This window comes from Passer domesticus, chromosome 3 (assembly GCF_036417665.1).
Source record: "Passer domesticus isolate bPasDom1 chromosome 3, bPasDom1.hap1, whole genome shotgun sequence".
NCBI classification, from domain to species: Eukaryota; Metazoa; Chordata; class Aves; order Passeriformes; family Passeridae; genus Passer; species Passer domesticus.
In genome coordinates, this window is record NC_087476.1 from 51,382,628 (window position 1) to 51,403,683 (window position 21,056).

General features: G+C 38.5%; 1 protein-coding gene across 5 annotated transcripts in view; it reads left to right on the forward strand.

Annotated features, from left to right (window-relative positions):
- Positions 1 to 19,585, forward strand: part of PKIB (cAMP-dependent protein kinase inhibitor beta) — a 53,548-nt gene extending 33,963 nt beyond the window's left edge. For all 5 annotated transcript variants that reach the window (XM_064413055.1, XM_064413056.1, XM_064413052.1 and 2 more), the window contains exons 2-3: positions 14,861 to 15,035; positions 18,721 to 19,585. In XM_064413055.1, coding sequence (XP_064269125.1) covers positions 14,888 to 15,035; positions 18,721 to 18,806 — 234 coding nt within the window. In that variant the 5' untranslated portion in view covers positions 14,861 to 14,887 and the 3' untranslated portion in view covers positions 18,807 to 19,585. The remainder of the gene's footprint in view (positions 1 to 14,860; positions 15,036 to 18,720) is intronic.
- Positions 19,586 to 21,056: the final 1,471 nt, after the last annotated feature.

Consider the following 21,056-nt stretch of genomic DNA (forward strand, 5'->3'; position numbering starts at 1 on the left):
GCTAGCTTGTTGTTCGGTATAATAAATGTGGTTAGATTAAAAGCCAAGAAAACTTCCATATTATATGCTAAAATTATGTTATTTGGCTGTGACTACCAGTGTTTTAGGGAGTTCCCTGCTGAAGTTCAGTTTCTCTGTGGGTGCATCTTTTCCTTCTTCAGAGGGGAAGAGGGAAACCATTTATTTGGCTCTTAAAATGCAGACTGTCAGGTCAGCCCTGCAGAGACATCTGTATCAGAGCCAGGTTTCTGGAGCTGTTTGTGACCATAAGGAGCCTGAGATGGAGTATTGGACACAAACAGCCCTGAACTGAGCAAGAATAGCTGTTTTTTCTTGTCCTTGGCCTTCACACAATCATCACAAATGTGAGGGACTGCAGTTGAGGGAGAAGTGCTGAAAGTTCTCAGGCAGGAACAAATCTTGCTCTTACTTTTTTCCCTCTATCAGCATACATGAGCAAGGATTTTGTGAAGGGTATCTGCAGGGATTTATTTTCTGACAGTGCTCTCCTAAACCTCCATTTCATTGAACAAAGATGTGGTTTGGTTGATGTTGTAAGGAACAGAATGTGACCCATGGTTTTAAAAAAGAGACTAGCATACAGGGGCTTTTCAGTGAAAAGTTGTGACTGTTCATCTGCAATCAAGAAAATGCAGAACTATTTCTGCACTTTTTTAAAAGAAAAACACAAGTTAGAAATAAAACAAACCTTTCAGCTGCTAATTTTAAAGTGAAACATAAAGATGCAGCAGAGAAGACTAGAGAAAAATGTTATCATGCCTGTAATCTTCAGTAGCTCTTCAAGAACAAATGATCCTTTGCAGAAAGAGTCCCTTGAAATCTCCCTGTCTGCAGTTTTCCATCCAGATTCATGCAAGGCTCTAGAGAGGAGATTTAGGCTCTAATCATCTTCAGTGCTGAGTGAAGTTTAGAAAAAGAGAATTCACCATGACTATGGATATGCACTCATTGAGAGACCATGACAAGCACCTTCATATATTTGACGTTTTGAATATATGGGTCTTAATGCAGAACTAAATCCCAGAATATAAACCAGTGAGTAATATTTTGAGTACTACAACATCAGCATAATCCCTCAATGATATACACTTGTCAGTATCACTTCCAGGCTTTCTTTAGAGATGTTCAACTTATACTTCCACAAAATAACCCCAAGAAACCCTCCTAAGAATTTCCATTAAGGAGTGCACTGACGTCTGTGTGTTTCTGGGAAAGACACATCTTAGCAGAGTATGTCCTCTAAAATGGTCTTGTGTTGGTTTCAGTCTATCTAGAAACAGAAGTATCAGCTTGCAGAAAGAGTCACTCAGTTATAATGCCTATTTTTTTTCCTTTTCTCTCTTTCTGTGCTTAATAAGATAAAATAGAAAAAAAAAAAAGACTTCTGAGGAATCTGTATGGAAAATTAAAAAAATAAAAGAAGACTGATTAATTTACACTGTCAGGTGTCAGATTGTAATATGATTATGCTGACAAAACTAAAAAAGGAAATGTTCAGAACTCATAGGCATTTTAGGAGAGGTCATTAGCTTAGCAGATGGGAAAAATTTGTTTCTGAGCATTCTGCAGTGCCTGAATTCACATATTAGACAGGTAGGTACACACTCCGACCAAATGCTGTGGAGGCTGCAAAACCTTAAGAGGATCTTGCCAGGGGGCTGTTATTTCCAGTTAAACATAAAATCTGAAGGCTACAGAATGTCAGTGCTGAGCAGTAATCTTTACACAAAGGGAAATGGTCCTTTTGGGCTCCTCATTCCCCTGCAGCAGAGTGCCTTCAGTGAGGGATGGAAATGGCAGGTGTAACTCCAAATGGCACGTGTGACTCCCCCTCTGCAGGTTGTGTTGCTCATTCTTGTGTCTTTCTGCAGGGAGATTCACCTGTGGTGCTGCCTGGGGAAGAGCCTCTGCAGGGATAGTGGAGACTTTTGCCATGGTCCTTCTGTGGGGCAGGGTGGGAGAGGCTGGGTGAGGAGGGGGACACTGGCACTGGTATATCTATGAGGGTGTGAATTTCCTGCTGTAGGACAGAGAAAGAGGGGAGAAGGCATTTGCTGCCATGGGAGGGTAGGAAGAGGGAAGGCAGGGCTGTTGCTCTTTCAGGGTAAGAGAAGGTGTTGAGGTGAAGGATGTCCCATCTCCTGTATGACCTCTGTGGCTGTCAGGGTTTGACTGTTTTTGTCTCAGTGCTGTATGAGAGCACAAGGAACAAGCCTCCTGTGATAAAGCCATGCAAGATCTGGGATTTCCTTGCCTCCTAACCTTCTAGGAAATGTCCTGTATCACTAGGGGTTGTGTATGGGCTCTTTCCAGAGCAAGAAAACCAAGTGAAGTTAAGTTTGTGGGCTTCTAGGGGTGAAATCACAAACTGAAAATTTCATAGGGGTCAAGGAACCTGGAGAGTAAAGCAGTCACCATACCCATAGCAACTCAAGCTGACTGCCCTCCCACCCTGTGCCAGTCCCTGAATACTGGCAAGCAACTCTTCAGGAGCAGTCAGAGGTCTCTCTCTTTCCTGGACCTAGTAAAAAAGTTTCATTAAAATTTATGTCATTCAGGAATTACATGGTACCATCCTTACACAGTGGAAGTGCAGATTCACCTTTTCCTCTGAGTTTTCAAGATGAAAATCCTAACCAATTCTGCTCCAAAGGGAAGCAATGTTTGCTTACACAGACCTTGCTTGTTGCTTCTGCTACTCTTGAAGAATGGCATTGCTCTAGCATGTCAAAATTAAACCCACCTCTCACTCAGAATATAGCAGACTAAATGTTAAACAAGCTGATTGTTAAACTTTTAAATCCAAGGGATTCAGTAGGTGGAACTTCCACTTAATATTGTTTGTATGACAAACAGGAACAAGATTTGATTGCTTGTTTATGTTTTGGTTTTCATTCCTTCACTTCCTTAAGCCTGTGAGAGCCCACGGGTCAATGGCCCATGCAGATTAAGTTAAATAAAAATTCTGTGGATCATGGTATCCCAGCTAAAACAGCTTAAGGGTCCAGCCATACTTAGAATCATTCACATTGGGCTGGGAGGGATCTTTAGAGGTCATTTAGTCCAACCCCCCTGCCAAAGGACACCAGTAACAAGGTTGTTCAGAGCCCCATCCAACATGTTTTGAGTGTTGAAAGCCTTGAAAGTTTTGAGTGATGGGGCATCCACCATCTCTCTGGGAAACCTGTGCCAGTGTTTTACCACCTCCTGTAAAAAACTTTTCAGTTATGTCTGATCTAAATCAATCTCCTTCCATTTAAAACCATTATGTCTTGTCCTGTCACAACAAGCCCTGCTAAAAGTTTTTATTCTAGGCCTCCTTTCAGTACTGAAAGTGAATATTTCATTCAAATATAAATATAATTATAAATTCATTATCATTTACAAAAGGCACACTTTAGCCTTCTACTGTCATCTTTTAAATCATACTATATGTACCTATACATCACTATATGTGAAAATATGTGATTTTCACAGCCTCCTTATCAATTGAGATATAAATACACCTTTTTTTGGTCCCTATTTAAAGCACTTAATCCAGGTGTTTCAATAGCAGGGCATGTTTACTGAATGATCATTTATCAAAAAGGAAAGGGTTCTTTGAAAGCCATTTGCCTTAATGAGAGATCATTTTAATTGAATTAATTTAATATACATTAATTCAAATGTGTGGAAATTACCTGCCTGCCAGCCTCATACATGCCCTGGAAAGGTCTGTTTGGTTCATGAAAAACAGATAGGCTATAATAATTGGAGGTAGGGATTTGCTTTTAGGGCTTAGATTTTTTTGAGAGACAATAAGTTTTCTTAATTGCCAAGTAAGCTCACTGAGACCATAAAATAATTTCCTTAGCGTTAGTAGAATTTTGATTGAAATATGTCTTTTTTATGAAACTGGTCTATAACTGTGAAGCCCTAAGATAGGAAGGCTGGTTTAGTGTCCCAAGATAAGGTCATTAGAGGGTAATACAGATGATTCATACTTTCATAAAATAGAAATATATTGAAAAGCTAAAGAAATTAAATAAAATTAATCCCATGTGTATTTTACTGACTTCTTGAGGCTTGTAACTACTATGAATTTTACCTATTAGACCTTTTCTCCTAGGAAAAAGAGATACTCTGAAACCACAGGAAAGTCAGGGAGGTTTATAAATTGCTGTGATCATTGGTATCCTTTCAGCAGAGATGCAGAGGAAACAAATAGAATCATCTAAAAGTAGGAAGAGGGAAGCAAGTATTGTACTGCAGATAAACCCTTCACCTGAAGTGTAAAATTAATCCAAAATAAATTCTAAGGAAAAAATTCTTAATGTGTATTATGGGTAATCATATAGCCTGTTTGTTTCCTTCATTACTCCTCAAGAGATTGTGGAATTGTGGATTTTTTTATTGATTTTGTTTGATTTATTTAATTTCTTTCATCAGTGATACTCAGTGAAAAAATGCTTAGCTGGTTTATTTCCAGAAAATTTAAGAACAAGATGCTCTCAAATACGTATGCCCCTATATTCCTTATTCTGTGAAAAAAGTTTTTCCCCCAGTCTGAACATTCTGGCAAAGGATTAAATCCGAGGGTTTTGTTATTCTGATCTTTTGTGCCTGTGGGTGTAAATACCCTGTGGTCTCTGACCACAGTGCAGTCACAGATTTTCTGGTGCACAGGTAACCAGAGATGGTGATCTATCCCCTGGAGATAACTCTAATCACCAAATCTGAGTGGGACAAATCTGACTCAGTGATCTGCTCTTGAATGTCAGAGCTCGTTCTTAGTACTGTGTCCTAGCTGTATTATCAAATTTCAGTGGAAGCAACACAAGCCTTGCAATTAGATGAAGTACGTGGGGAACTGCAGGGTCAAATTGTAAACCTGTGCTATCAGGATATGTCTCAGTGAATTGTAATTGATTGAATTTATTTTGTTATTTGCAATTTAAAGTCAATTGTAAATATAATTGAGAAAGTCTTGTGAATCAAGGTCATTATCTAACCTAAATTATAAGCCTAAAAGAAGATGGATTTCTCAAATCTCAGTCTATTTTCTTGGTGAGTCACCATGAGAGGGGGCAAATTTTCCTAGCTGTAATTTCATCAAAATCAGTAAATAGGACCACTGTGAAGATTGAACAGGTAAACTGTGACCTCAGGAAAATTGTATTAGAGTAAGCATGATGTATGCTGGAGAATGAAATTAAAATGAAGGATTATTCATTGAATATTGAAGAAATACTGTTTCTGAAGCAAAAAAAAAAAATGCTAAAGCATAAATACACTATAAATGGAACATACCGAGCAAGGAACTGAGGGTTGTCATTTGAAATGCAATTGTTGAAGACAATGCAGCAAAGTCATATAACTTCTCGAAATGTATCCATATGTCCTATTGATTTTTCATCTTTGTGAACGTTAAAGTCACTGACATGTCAAGGAGAGTAGTAGGAAACTTAAGTAACTCATTAAAGGCTGTTTCAGGGCACCAGGTTGACTTACAGCTGGAGGTTAGCTCCATATTCCCTGTATTAGACTTCACTTGCCAAATGGCTTTTTCCTGCCTGGGCTCACTATAACAGTCACCAGATTAGACTGAAAAGCACAGTGTTCTCTTCTCTGTTGGTTCATCCTCCCCTGAGGGCAAATTGAGCCAGAATGATTTTGCAGAATTTTCCAGCACCTGTGGTGGTCTAAGGAGTATGGTCAAGACAAAATTTTTAGGGAAAGAAATTATATTTTATTAGTTATAAAAATGTAATTGGAAAAACAAATTGGGTAGGCCAGCAGAGATAGCTTTATACAATTATCCTGCAATAGTTCACTTACACAAGCAAAATCAAAGACCTTTTACTGTTCTTGAACTGAGTTAATAAAATAATATTTTATTAACTATTTAAACATTTACTGAATTGAGCAAATATTATTTTCTACTATCCTAATTCAGTGGAGAATGCCAAACGAGGTATTTTGGATTGGATTTCTGGGAGTATTCTTGGATGACCCAGAAGAATAGTTCAGGAAGCCCAGATCATTTGTGGAGTATGAGACACAACTGAAGTGAGAAACAGATGAATAATTATGGGGCAAATAGTTATGCAGAGCTTCATGGCAAAAGCAAAGAGAGCTGAGACCCCAAGAACCGTGTCTGGTAGGAGTGTTGGGGTGATGTTTGCAAGATATCTGAGTGGCTCTCAGACTGATATTTGCTGAAAAGGGTGGTAGAGATGTTCCTATCAAACAATAAGCACTACTGAAATAGCTGAAGTTGTCAACTGCTCTACCTGTCAGGCTGGTGCTTAAGGAAGCAGGCAGAACAATAAAAAAATTTGGAGTGTTAAGATTTACAGACTCACTCATGACAAAGACAAGCAGGCTTTCTTGCAGCTTTCCATGGTAAAGAAAATGAAATTAGCGTTTATTAGTATGTTAGTACTTTTACTACTCAATAAAGAATAGATTTAAGCTTACTTTGTTTTAAATGCTGTTTCCATTCCTTTATGAGTACATAGCAATTTAATACTAAGTTTCACTTCATTTTTGTTGATTTGGTTTGTGTTGGGATTTTTGCTGTGGTTTTTTGTTTGTTTGTTTGTTTGTTTTGTTTTGGTGGGTTTTTTGTTTGTTTTGTGGGGGTGTTGTTTTTTGTTGTTTGTTTGTTTTGGGTTTGGTTTTTTTTGTTTTGTTGTTGTTGTTGTTGTTCTGTTTTGGTTTTTGGGTTTTTTTTTATTAGAACAGACTGCTGTGAGTAATCCTTGTTCTGGAAATCATGACTCCACCTTGTGTGTGCAGAATGCAGAAATTAAAAACTTTATCAGGAAGGTTTTACTTAGGGAAAAGAATGGTGCATGGATTTGGTTGGGCTTTAGCTTTTCTACAGTGTTCATCAGACATAAACTGTATCATTATAAGATAGAGAGTATCCTCTCCTATGCTCAGGTGAAGAAATGCTGGTGGGGGGGAGGGGGGTGTGACTGCAAAGAGGACGGGATGGTCTCCTGGTCTGATCCAGGCTAAAAAAATACAGCTTGTAGGAATGAAGAAGGAACAATCATACAAATTAAATAAAATTAATTTGCTTTATATATAATTATAGAGTGTTACCTAGCTGTGACAAAATAAAATGTCAGCTTTTATTTGCATAGCTAAATCAATAAAATACTTCTAAGAGTTTGTCCTTGCTGTTTAGTGGAAATGGTCTCAGCCCCATGTTTTGAAGGCTTAGGAGCTTAGAAGATGCCTGCAGCTATTCACACTGCAATTCCTGCTTGCTGCCAGACTGTTATCACCCAACTGCTGAATTGAAAGAAGCACAAGCTTCTGTCCCTCACCAATCTTATAATGGAAAGGTAACCTTTCACCAAATCCACTTCTACCTCCAAGGGACACTCTGGAGGTCTTAACATGAAATAAACAGGAAGTTTTCTCCCTGGTAGGGTGCTATCTGCAGGGTAAAGAAAATGCACATCTGTGCAGCAACTCTTATTGGAGCTGCTTCTTCTTTTGAGGGAATCAATATCAGTCTGTAAAGGTTGTCACAAATACTACATATTTGGTGTCCAAGGTGTTGTAGCACATAGCAAATTAACACAGTAATTGATCCCCCTCAAAAAAAAAAAAAAAAAAAAAAAAACCACCTGAGAAGAAAGATCCTTGGTGTAGTAAACATTTTTTTTATTAAGAGAAATCTAAACAAACCTGTTATACTGTTACCTAGCTCGTTTGCTGCTAAGTGTAGGGTCTCCACTGTGCCGGTCTCTCTGCTCATCCTGCAGCTGGTCTCCTGCAGTGTTCCCCAGAACTGAATGAGCCTCTTCCTCCCATCTTGCTTGCCTTCCAAAGAAACTCCTCACTACTGATTTTGCTCCTCTTCCTCAGGAAGGTTCCAGAGCTCTCCTTTCTTTCCATGTCCCTTTAGCTTCCCATGTAATTTATTTGTCTCACACAGACCCTCAGGTAATCTCTCTTCTCTACACAGAAGCACAGTTACAGCTCTCAGTGGTTTTTACTTCTCTCTCAGTCTTGTGCTCCCAGCTTTCAATCCTTTGTGCCCACGTGTTGCTACCAGGAAATTCCTCTTGCTCCACAACTTCTCTTCGGTAAGCACTTCCACAAGAACTTCCCTTTTTGGAAACATACTGTACGTACAGGTTCACTTGGATTCACTCTGAGCCAGATGGAAACATCCCTCGTTCATGTCAGTAAGATCTCAAGCAGAGTTGGGCCTTCCTCAGTGAGAGACTTTGGGGACACAGCCATGTTGGTTACATACATGGGATTGTTCCATTCCCATCTATCTGCTAAATTCTAAACTCATCTTCTCACAAAAGCATTTTACATTTCACTGGGCTGATTCCTTTACTGGAGTGCATTGTGTAAGTGCAGGTTGGAACTGTGTGGCTGAGCTCAGAAAGTGGTATGTGCATTTGCAACAGGAAATGAAAACTCTGTGGGGATGAATGGACGAAATATAAGAGGAAGACTTAGGTTGGTCAGTTGATTTGTTACCACTGAGCTTCATTTATCATTACATAGTAGGGGATGTGTTTTATTTCTTTCCAGCATGGCCAATGAGTTAGAATTGAACTGTATTTCACATAAAGTTGACTCACATTTATGTCTGTCATTGCTCTTGGTCACTTACAGGCATTTGGAAAGTGACATGCTTGGTTGCCTGGTATCGACTGCCTTCAGCTAATGTCACTTCATTTATTTCTCACTGTAGATAACTTCTGATTCAGTTGTCAGTATCATGACCCCTTCTCCTCTCTCCCTTATTTTCTTTCACAAAGAGAAAATGGTGCCATTATTTAGAACTGCTGTTAGTTCTGTAATGTGTTCTCCTGTTCATCAGAGCACTGTGCATACTCAGGGGTCACAGTCAAACTTTCTCCTCTGTATGTGTTTGTAGAGGTTGAACTGCACCATTGGTATCTGCACATTCTCCAGAAACTTAAATGTAGCAGGACCAATCTTATCTTGCTTTTTTCCCCCACTTGTCTTTCCCATGAGTATAATATTGACTTTATGGAAGTGATCAGAAAATTCAACTGAATGTTTCAAAGTTCCATTCTGAGGAAAAAAAGAGTCCTACATCTTTGACTAAGTTTTTCAGATTCTGTGCCTTAAAATTATGGACTTCTGAACAAAAGGATCAAGATCTTGGGTATTCATTTAGTGCTTCTGAGAGCAGGAAACGGAGGAATGGTGCAATCATGATATCCCAGTCTGACCATTTTGGTATTAAGATGATCATGTATGTAAGCTGGTTTTGCACACTATTGATAAGGATGTTGCTTCTGATGAAGAGCGTAGAGCAGGTCATGTACCCAGAGCAGAAGTAACACAAGACCTTTGTGTAAAATGTCTGTACAGTTGCAAGAGGAAAAACCTGTTATACAATATACCAAACTTTCAAATATCATCCCAAAAAATCACATGTTATATGGGCTGTAACAGAGAGACTGAAACAAATGTAGAAGGACATGCTTTTTCACTGTAGATTTACTGAGATGGGATATAAGTAGTTTCCCTGCATAGGAAAACAGAAAATTTTTCTGAGAACATTTTTTTTTAGAAAAGCCAACACTGTTGGTACGGGAAACCCAAATAATCTTTCTAATGTGAAATAATAAAAAGTACTCTTGTTTCTAGTTTAATGATACATTTAAAAACCTGAAAATAATAAAATGCTTCTTTTTCCTTAGTGAATCACTTCTTACATTCATATAGTTAGCTATATTGCTTCTGCATTCTCAGAAATGTGTGGTTTCTTGTCCTAAGCCCTAAATAACATTGAGACCCCTGTGTTTGGATATACTTATGGTAAAGATGTATCGGTAAAGAGCACTTGCTTATCTTTCTGTATGCTTCCCAGCAGTAGGGTTGCCAATGTGTAACAAATGTTCCTGATGTGAAAAAACACATAAAAGAAATTTTTCTCACAAAATTTATGCAAGTGCCCAGGTTACTGTTAGTCATCATCATAATCTCTAGACTGTCTTCCTTAAAAGCATGGATGTTCCTAGGTGTTTTTTTCCCTTTTCTGTGGTTCAAAAATGCCTTAGGATAAAGCATAAGGATTATGTGAGCATGTGTAACGAGAATGTTCCTATTTTGAGACCTTTGGTAAGAGGAGACAAAGACATGAGGATGCAGCTGCAGCAGAAGTGGATGTGAAAGCTTGGCAAATGCATAGAAAGAAGATGTGGTTTTCATCTCAGTTGCACAGTGGGAAGCACTTTATTCAATATGTTTTCTGGTCTCCTTACTCAGAAAGTTTTCAACCTACAGGTTTCTGGGGTAGAGGTACACAGAGAACACTCATTACAAATAAATAAAGACAAACTAAACACCACTTGAAGGACTAAAGTTTTTTTTTTATATATTAAGATGCTGAAATGCAACAGTAAGAGACCCACAAGACACAGAATCTGTCAGTCTGGTTCTGAAAGTACTACTTGGCTATTGAATTTTTCATCTGTTTTGTGAGAGGATTTCATGCTTTCCAGTTGTTTTTTTTTCTGCTAAAGGGCATTCAGAACAAACAGTGCTTGGAAAATGTAGCTTTCTCAGATAGGACAGGCAGAGACTATTCGTAAGTTTTTGACAGAAGTGCCTGAATAGCAAGGAGTGATGTGTTTGGTCTTTCAGTCTCCTGCATGGAGTGGAGTTGGCCACAGTGCCAATGCTGAGAACCTTTTGATATTTATTGAGGAATAGTTTGTCCTTCCAAGCAGAACAAATCTGGTGTTTTGTCTGTGTTAGACAGTGGAAAGATCAGAAGCAAAATTAGGTTTCACAAATACTTAAGGTGGTGATTTATCTATTTTCTAACAGATAAGAGTGAAGAAGTGACAACACTGACATTAAATGTGGACTGTGGCACCTGCTACAACTGAGCACTGAAGCATTATTTCTCTTGATTCTCAACACAAATTGTTTCAGGAGAATTATTTGTTCTTTCCTGTCATTTATTTAAAGAAATTCTCACCAGATTCTGAATCATTTCCCCCCAAAGGGATGGCTATGCTGTCAGCAAAAGAAGATTCAAAGATTAACAGACTAGCTGCCTTTTAGACAAAAACAGTTTACTTGCCATTGTTTTGTCTGGGGACATTTACCTGAATATCTGATAGATCATTAATTGAGTTTTGCTTTTGGCTGTAGTCAGTTTTCACAAGCAGAGCATTTCCTTCCCCCATGCACACTGTCATCTGTTGTGCATTCTGGGTGATCCTGCAGGCATTTCAGATGCATATAGGAGAGGATTAATCTAATACTCCGAAAACCTCCTTAACACTGTCTTGGCCCAGTAATGAGCTGCAAAGTTAGTCCTGGTCATGGAGTGCTAGCTGGGATGCCAGCCATAGCCTTCAGTCTCTTAAGTGGTAGATGAGCCCTTCTGGGACATGCACCTGCCTTCCTACTATTGATCCTGTGCAGGCAGCCTCCATCCCTGTCTTCTTTTCCACCCAGTTGCCTTACACTTTTGTGTGGACTGGTCTTTTGCCATGGCAAAAAGGAAACTGGGGTAGTACAGAACTTTGTGATTTGGAAATCTGGCACTGTTCTTTTGGAACTGCGCTCCATTAGTCTGGTGAGCAGTCACACAGGAGAAAAATGATGACAGTAATTTGGAAACTCAGAGAAGCAACTGCACACAGGCGTTGGCAACATGTGAGTATCTTTATCTTGGATAAGGCTAGAGCAAAATGGGTTCAGTGAAGCAGAAGAAGATGTTGGCAGCAGGAGGAGGAGAAGTCGATTTGAGAAAAATAGATGCTGTGCACATTGTAATTATTGTTTACTCTGTGAGGAGGCATGAATAATACTGAGTAATACTCCTTAACAGATGCAAGGAGGTGCCAGAAAGGCAGATATTTTCCAACGAATGTGTTAAAAAATGTAAAGGTAGAAACAGATGAAGAGCAGAGAAACTGTATCCTTGCTTGGATGTAGGCCTTAGAAAATACTGGTAAAAGAGAGCCTCAGAATGAAATTGAAGAAATCCCTTAAAACATTAACAAATAAAATGGCATTTCTCTCAAGTACAGCTGCAAGCTACTTTGAATAATGTCTGTCATATGTTGGGAGTTGAGCTTAAATTTTTGGTTATATGGGGCCTATAAATGGACTTACATTTTGTAATGTCAATTCTAAGCCTCTTGCGGTAGTCCCTCATCTTTCAAATATACTTAGAGAACACGCTGTGCTAGTGAAGTGTCGATAGAAAAAACAAAGGTAAAAGTCCTTAATGGTAAATGTTATATATGTAAAGGATGTATTTTTAGATAGTTAAATTTGAATTATGGCCACCAGACGGATAGATGGTGATCAGCTGATTTTCTGTCTGACAGATGTTCTAGGTTTGTCTAGATTTGCATACTTTTTTAATCAAGTGCATAAATCAAAATTCACTTACAGTGAGGCACGTCAGACTGTGTCCTTCATCATCTGCCTGGGTTGTCTAACATTATGCAGTGAAGGGAGATTACATCAGAGGAGAAAGAGATGTGCTGGAGAGGAAAGGGAGGGCTTTGAAACAAGTGCAGAAGTGCAAACTGTGCTGCAATCTATACAGCAGAAGAGAGTAGCTTCATATAGCATGAGTTGTAGACCAGATTTTCTCTATTTAAAAAGTAACAATTTAGGGGCTAAAACATCCATGCAAGAGAGAAAAGTGGGGAGGGGGAAAGTCCCAAGGCAGGTTTGAGAAAGTGTGTTTTGATGTTAATGTTGTTCTGTAGATCTTACTGAACAGCAGTCTACTCACAACAGTACTTTTGGCTCCACCATACAAATGGATGAAATTAAATGGGCAGGAAATGCAAGCATGCTGGCATTTTGGCATTGACAACAATTTTAATAATTTTATTAAGCAAAAGAAGACCCCAAACATTTTCTGTTCTGAAGTGTAATTTAGTCACTTTACTTGCTGTGGTGAGCATATAAGGAAAAGGATTTAGGACACCTAGAGTTTAATACATATGAACACCCCCAAAAATCCATGAGACTGTGTATATAATCATGGATGCATTCTCCTTCTTTTCATATTTCATGCCAAATACTGATCTCACACTGATAGTATAATGCTAAATCTAACTGAGAATGTCGATGCATGTTTGACCATTGGACTGGATAATTTTAAAGGTCTCTTCCAACCTTGATGACTCCATGATTTTTAGTTGTTTTCTTAAAAATGGCATTCTTGAATGCCCATGTATGGTTTTTACATTTTGCCACTGATGGAAAAGTTTCATTTGGATTTGATCTGTTTTCCTGCAGAACAGGAATCTTCTGCTAAATTTCCAGGTGAGACCTTTCACTTACTGCCCTTGATTAAAACAAGCAGTTTATTTGCATGTTCAGGTCACCTTTCAGACTTAGTGGTCCTACTTGTGCCTTTGTTTCTTGCTAAGAAGGATTAATTTCTTCTATTACAAGGTACTTAGAGATACAAAGAAGATTAAGAAAATTTCTTATTGGTTTTGGATTGACACACCTGAAAGACACTTTGATGGAGAAAAGAAAATATTTGTGGTAGAAATGGCAGGTCAGCATCAGTAATCAAAGTTCTGCCTCTTCTTCCTGCACATCAGAACAAGTACTGCTTGATATCTATTTGTATAATTTTTTTCTATCCATGAAATGAAAACAACAATATTTTCCAAGCTTAGCAGAATTTTAAAAGGGGGACTGTGATGCTCTGCTTGTTATATGAACAACACTAACATGACTGACACTTTCCATATCCAGTTCTTAGTCTAAATACAGCCAGTTGTCAACCAAAAGCTGACAGCCTTCAGTCAGATTGGTCTCCAGTACCATCTGTATCCCTTCCCACACAAAATGTTGACCATATTTACACAGAGACAACATTCCTGCTCACATTGCAAACAGAACTTCATTCATATAGAGCAAGTAACTATTGTTTTTAATTGAGTAATGGATACCTAATTATTATAAATTGGTCTGTTAATTATCACATTATTGTGTAAATTATTATATTGCCTTTTGTGACTGCTAAGGGCAGTTTTCACACTCTGTGTGCCACTTGCAGCCAAGTATCCTTCTGCTCTAGGTGTTCACACTTCATCCGTTGACTGTGATCATGAAACATCTCTGAGCCTGATTGAAAGCCCATTGTAGTCCGAAGTTTTCCTATTCAGTTCAATGGGCTTTGAGACAGGGATCACAGGAGCAGAATAAGGTTCGTTCCATTATTTCCAGGATTCAATTATTTATTAGATAAAAGTCACATGCTCAAGTGAAGGTTAAACCTTTAAGCAGCAGAGGAAAACAAGTGGTTTGATATGTGAAGGATAAAGAAAGTCCACAAAGAGTTTCAATTTGTGCTTTGGGAGGTCATTTTATATAGTTTGCTTCTTTGTAAAATGAGTTTGTTCTAACAAGATTCTAAATAAGAATCTGAACAAGATTCATAATAAGGAAAACATGCTTTACTTCACACAAACTGTATGACTACAGAGTTTTAGTTTCTTCCAAGTGGTTGTATGGCAAAACCACTTAAAAAGAGGGAATAGGTCGTAAAAGGCTGTACAGATGGCTGGCAGAAAGGGCTGTTGCTGACCCTATTCACAGGTTTCTTGTCATTGTAGAGTTGTTCATTGTGCTAGCCTGATGTGCAAATGGCACAGTAAGGACATGCATAGACAGTCTTCTATCTTCTTCAGGGGAAGAAGTAAAGCTTAAACACTCAGTATTGAAATGTATGGTTTTTAATAACAAAAGAACCATTGGGCAAAGCCTCTGGCTGTTGTACCTTTGAGCAGGTGATTAGCATCCATCAGCTACAGCTGTTTTCTTCTTCTGTTTTTTCTATATGCAGATGTTGCTATGAGGAAAGGAGTCAGCAATGACTGATGTAGAGCCTGTGGTCACAGATTTTGTCTCATCAGGACGGTCAGGCCGCCGAAACGCCTTACCAGATATCCTGGGCTCTCCTGCTGGTGCTGGGACTTCAGAACTGCCACACAAACTGGCGGAGCTCTCTGTTTCAGAAGGTAATGGATGGGCATTCAGAAAAGAACATTTATATGCAGTCAACCTTCGCTTTTATTTTTTAAGACTTCCACCACCGTGCAGTTTTGATACCAATCCTACTATTCCTTTCATCATTTAGAATTAAATTCAACCTTCCAAAGCAGTTATCACTTGTGCCTCCTGATGAGACAAGTTAATATTAACCCATATCCATCCACAGATCCAGTGTTAGCAGCTTAGGGGAACAGTTCAGTTCTGAATTCCAGTTCCCTTAAGGGTGAGAAAACACAGTTGTATGTCCAGGCAAATTGGAAAACACATCACTCCAGCTATAAATTCCAGTGTACTCCTGCACTGAGATAACTTTGCATAAGACAGCAGAGTTGTGGTGTTAATACAATGACAGCTCTTGGAACTCAGGCATATACATTAAGAGTAGTGTTTTACTCCTGCTTTGTAGGCTTTCAACTTTGCTGTCTGAGACCAGTGCCCTATTTAGCCATGTCCTTTAATTTGATAAGATGCTCTGTCCATATAGCACAGGTCTAATCAACACCACCTTTGTGAATTCTTTTTAATTTCAGAGTGACTTCAGAGGAATTTTCAGATTCATAAAAATCTGATTTCTAATGCCTAAGAAATAAAAAATATAGACTGGCCATGAGCATAGTCTGTCCCTCCTTATTTTTGAATGTGAATCAGAATTTTTTCAGAAAACCTTTTCTTCTCACGCCCATCACTGTTGCTGTTGTGGTGCCACCACAACAGATGGTCCCATATCCAGGAGCAGTGATGGTGTGAATGCAGAAAAGGGGAAGGCAAGCCTGTGCTAAGGTGTGAAAGGTCCATGAATCTGAACTGAAGTAGACCATTAAAGGGATTGCTAGTCTCCAGGGTTGCATATTCTCCTTTTACATTGCCCAGAGAAATTAAGGGATGCTAGGTGAACAGCCTCCTAAAGCACGGTAAAGGCCAGGGGGAAGGATTTCTTTGATCTCAAATTGTTGTTATTTTGGTGATTTAATTTATAGCCATGTGTTCGGGGTTCTGTTATCTAAACCCCACACGGGCCCATCAAAGGACAGCTGAGCAGGTAGAAAGAATATTTCCTGGATGTGAGATGGGCAGAATGACCAAATCCTAACTTGAACCAGAAGTGAGGAAAATAAGAATCAGAATGGGTCCTGGAAGATGGTATTATTTTGTCTTGAAGAGACATTTTTCCTTATGAATATGAAAATTATGTCCCTACAAAACAAACAGGAAAGAGTGCAAGTCTTTTTGTAAGAAAACTTACAGCATGGCATAAGATAAATATCTAGCCCTCCAGATGACACAATAGTCCTCCTCTCCTGGTCTCCATCCAATTCATTAAGAAGAAGAAGAAGAAATTAAATACATCTATGTTAGTTTTAGCAAAATGTACTGATGCTTTCTTAAAAATACAGGACCAGCACTGCCAGGATTTGAAGAACAATTAGGAACATGGAATTGTCCTTGGCATTTGTCATTGACATATAGCTGTGCCAGAGCATGTTGGAAGACAGCACATTAGCAGTTTACAGTAGTGATAATAGGAAGTGAATGCTGGATGCAGTTATGTCCACTCTGACAACTTGGGTGCTTTCTGGTAATGAGAATTCCACAAGTATCAGATGGGAATTTCAGCTTTATTGTTTTGTAAGTTAAAGTTTTGATGAGACAGCAAGCAAACAAAGGAGGATTCGTCAAAATGGAGAGACAGTTTTGGAGTTCAAATGACGTGGCAGGGAAACTGTTTGTTTGTGAAACATTTGGGACTCTAACAGGCCTATTTCTGACTTCAACAATAAGTCATTAAAAAAGGAAAGTCATTTGCAGCTCAGAACAAAGAAATTAGATAAATGAGAGAAGTGGAGAAGATGGAACATGTGGCTATATAAAGTATGCCCTATTTTGTTGCTACTCTCAGATTCAGTGAAGATTATGGGATATGGTGAGGAGGACTCTGTCCGTCTTGTTTCAAATTTAGCTAATGTTCATTGGATCATACATTTCCTCTTTCTAAAATGCTGTCAGCTACTGTCATAATGAAAAGTCAGGAAGAGGATGTGCTAATACTTGCTGGTTTAGAACAGAAAAGAGATTTTGCTCTATTTTTTTTTTTAATACACAAGGACCATACCTGTATGATACAAATGTCCATGTACTCTGCAAGCTGCACAGAGTTGATGTTCTTGTGAGATGAACAGAAGATATTCTGGCACCAGCTATTTATCTTGGAGCCTAACTCTGAAATGCAGAGTTATGCAGAGAAATGTATCATGTCTGATCATCCTCTGGTGGTGTGTAAGTTTTGGAGTGCTGAGACTTTCCACAGGTGGTCTGGAACCATGTTGAATAGTTGACTGCTGTCACTGGTAATCCAAAGGTTGAAGAGGAGGCTGCAAGAAGTTTGAGAGCAAGAAGCTACACTGGTCTTCCACATTTGGTAAACAGTGGTAGGGCACAATTCTGCTGATAACACTCAGCAGCTTAACTAGCACCTATTGCACTTCTAAGTGCCACCGAGTATGAGAGCAGATTTCCTCTAACTGTTTTCCTCTACCCTGTCTGAAAGACTCCACTGATATTAGATGTCCAGCCTGCACAGAAACAGCCAATAGAGGAGATTGCTCTGTCTCCCTTTCCACACCAGTGCTACTTAAGGCTGGAGGGTGTCAAGGAACTCGGTTCTTTATTGCTATAGAACTCCAAAGCCTCTGAATCTCCGAGCAGACTTAAAACATCAAGCAGTTTCTGCCAAGGGCTTTAGCTGATGAATTGTGTACAGCATTATATATTTGCTGTGATATGTAGAGACCACAATACATAACTTTTTTTGGTGTTTCTGATATTTTATAGCAAGTAAGAAAATGTACCCCTTAGATTAGGACTGTGGAGGAGATGGAGGAGTATGAAGTGGAGGACTGTACAGCCAGATGTGCTCAGCACACCTTTCCTTGTCCCTAAAAGCTATGGACTGACATAGATTTGGGTATGCTATTACCACTGGTGCTACCATGTGGGGCTTGAAGGAAATGTGAAAATTATTATTATGGTTTGCAAGGAAGTCAAGGCATGAGGAGTTTCTGCTTCTCAGTGAGTAAACTTGATCAAAAGAAACAGCATGGAACAGTACCTATAATGACCAGAGACACAGAGGAGCTTTTATTTATACCAGTCATGTAAGCATTCTACTCTAATCTGTGGAAAAGTGAACTTCCAACTCAGAGTAACAAAATATCCCCCATCTTGTGAAGACAGGGTAAATTCACATAGGTATTTCTAGTCAAAGAAGGTCAGACAAAACACTGGCAGGTCCATAAACCATAATGTTATCTACCTGAAACCACACAGTGCTCAAAGGAATGCAAAATTTTAACTTGAAAAAAAAATACTAACAGCAATACAATGTTATTTCCAATCTTTTTCTTTACAGCCAAATGCACATTGATCAGTCTGTGCAAGAAGTGGGCAAATCAACGCCAACAGGCAGCAGCTTTTAGAACATGCTTCTCAAAGTTCTTTATCTCTTGAGTTAATCTCTCTTTCTAAAGCATCCCATGACTGTGGTAGTAAAGAGCCAGTCCAAACAGAGATAATCAGTGAACCCAAATACTTGGTTGCATTTAAAAAGCTGTGAGAATGTGTGTGGTATAGATGCTTAATTCTGTCTCTGTTTAGATGCAGGAGCAGAGGGTGGAGAAGTGTCATCATCCAAAGCCTTGCCGGAAAGTCAAGAGGCGGAAGGAAAACGCAATGATTCCTAACACCTAAGGACTTCTGGGTTAATGAATCCCATCAACAGACTTCCCAGTTTCCCTGCATCACCCCTTCTGAAGTGTGGTAGCAACTTTAGCAGCACAGACATGACTTTGCAACACACTTGTACCTAGATGATTATGTGGATGGCATACAGTTCTTTCCACTGTCATCCTTCTAAAGCAATGTTCTACATATCCAAACAGGAAGAAAACTAAAGAATGTATGTCTTGTTTTCAGTTTTTCTCTCTTGTTTTGGTTATAGTATTCATCCTAACTAATGTTTGACAGTTACAATTAATATACCTACCAGGAACTAATCATTGTTTCAAAATAAAAATCCTGTTTCTTAATTTCCCAAACCAGCCACTTTCTCTCTGGCACAGAGGTGTGTTCACTCCCCACAAGATGATATTAAGTATATATTAGATTACAGACATTGTCTGTAATTTATCTCCTGAGATTTTTGTTCTCATTAAACATATGTAGATGGATGTGAGAAAAAAAGATAATTACATAAAATTTTCTCCTACTCCTGTTGCTAGAAGGTTTTATAAACTACTTAAAAATCAGTGTTTGTTTTCAGACTCTCCTTATCTCTATTTGATTATGGCAGATCATCTCAATTCTCCCACTCTTAGAAGTCTCACCACTTTGGCCCTTCATTTTCATGCTGAATATTGTAGATGTTCATGTGTATCTAAAGTAAAGTAGGTATGTTTGTATATGATGAAAATTGTTTAAGCTCACCGTGGAAATTAAATATCTATAATCTTTTCTGTCTTCAGTTGATTTCTTAATGTTTCTCATGTAGGACAATATTTAAAGCCCAATAATACATATTTCTTTTATTTCATCTGGGTTTTGCTTTGTTGTTTGCTGACAGTGAAGATGTTTCAATCACTGTGATTTTTACAAAGATTTTAGGCAAGGTTTTTCTCTACCAAAAGGACTTGTTTTGTTTTGGAGATCATGCTCCTGAAAATACTTGGCATTCATTCCCTTGTTGTAGGAGACTTAAGATTCAGGTACAGACATGAATCTTCATGATTCCTTGGGCAGCAGCCACTTGTGTACCTCATGAAAATGGCGGAAGCATCTCTGATGGGTACATCCCACACGTGACTGGTATTCCATCTATGAAATATTTGTGTAATCTAAACCTGGCAGAAAGCTTGTAAGAGCTCAAGAGAGCTTGTAAGGCACAACTTTCATTCCTACTGTGCATGTACTCATACCCTGTGTTTTGGGGACCATTCAATAAAGGATCCGGTTTAATTCAACTGAACTGACAATTAGTTCCCTCCTCTTAAACCTGTTTTCATTTAACAAGTGCAACATCCCATTTTTTTTCCAATTTGGAAAGGTAAAATAACCTATTCCACTGGATCAAAAGAGGTGGCTTAAGAAAGTCTGAGAGAGTGAACTAGTTGACACTACAGGACCACAGCTGAAAACCACAGTGGAGAGGGACTAGGAGGTAACTGTATCTGTGGTACATGCTTTTGTTCTGGGTTGTAGTCCCATTCTGCTATACCAGCCTCCTTTATAGCATCACAGTTCATAAAATGGTAAAATAGAAGAAGCTGTGGTGATCCCATTAAAATCAAGTATATGAGTATTACTGAAACATAAGTCCCTGTATGCTTTGCTCTTTGGGTCATGGCCTATATCAAATTCTGCATTTCTTTCACAGTTGCAGCACTAGATATATTTAGTTTCTTCTCTGATACAATACAGACACAGAAATTTGGGTTACAGGAATAGATACTTTAGGTACTTTGTTAATCTAAGCTAGTTTGAAATTTTTTGCTATAAAAACACCAATTGTGAACCAGCTGAATTTAGCAAATTATTCATGTGCTAAATTCTACGTAAAAAAACCCCCAGTCTATAACTATATACATAAAAGGCACTAAGTGCTCACAAATATATAATTTACAACTAGTCAAGAATGCTCAACACCCTGGGGCATTTATTGTAAGCACTCAGGTGTTTACTTTGTACTTGAGCTATATGAACCTGTCTTTGAAAATACGTTGCATATAAAGAATAATTTTAACAGCAAATCTGAAAAATATGCAGTAGTAAAAACTAAAATTTAACATGCAATTTAATTAAAAGCAGGATGAACATTTTAAAAATATCTGTAATATGTTATATGTGTATTATCTATCTGCAAATTAACCAAGTTGCAAATACAGAAATGCTTCTTTGTCATGTGCATGTATGGTTTGTGTCTAAACAAGTACTAGTCT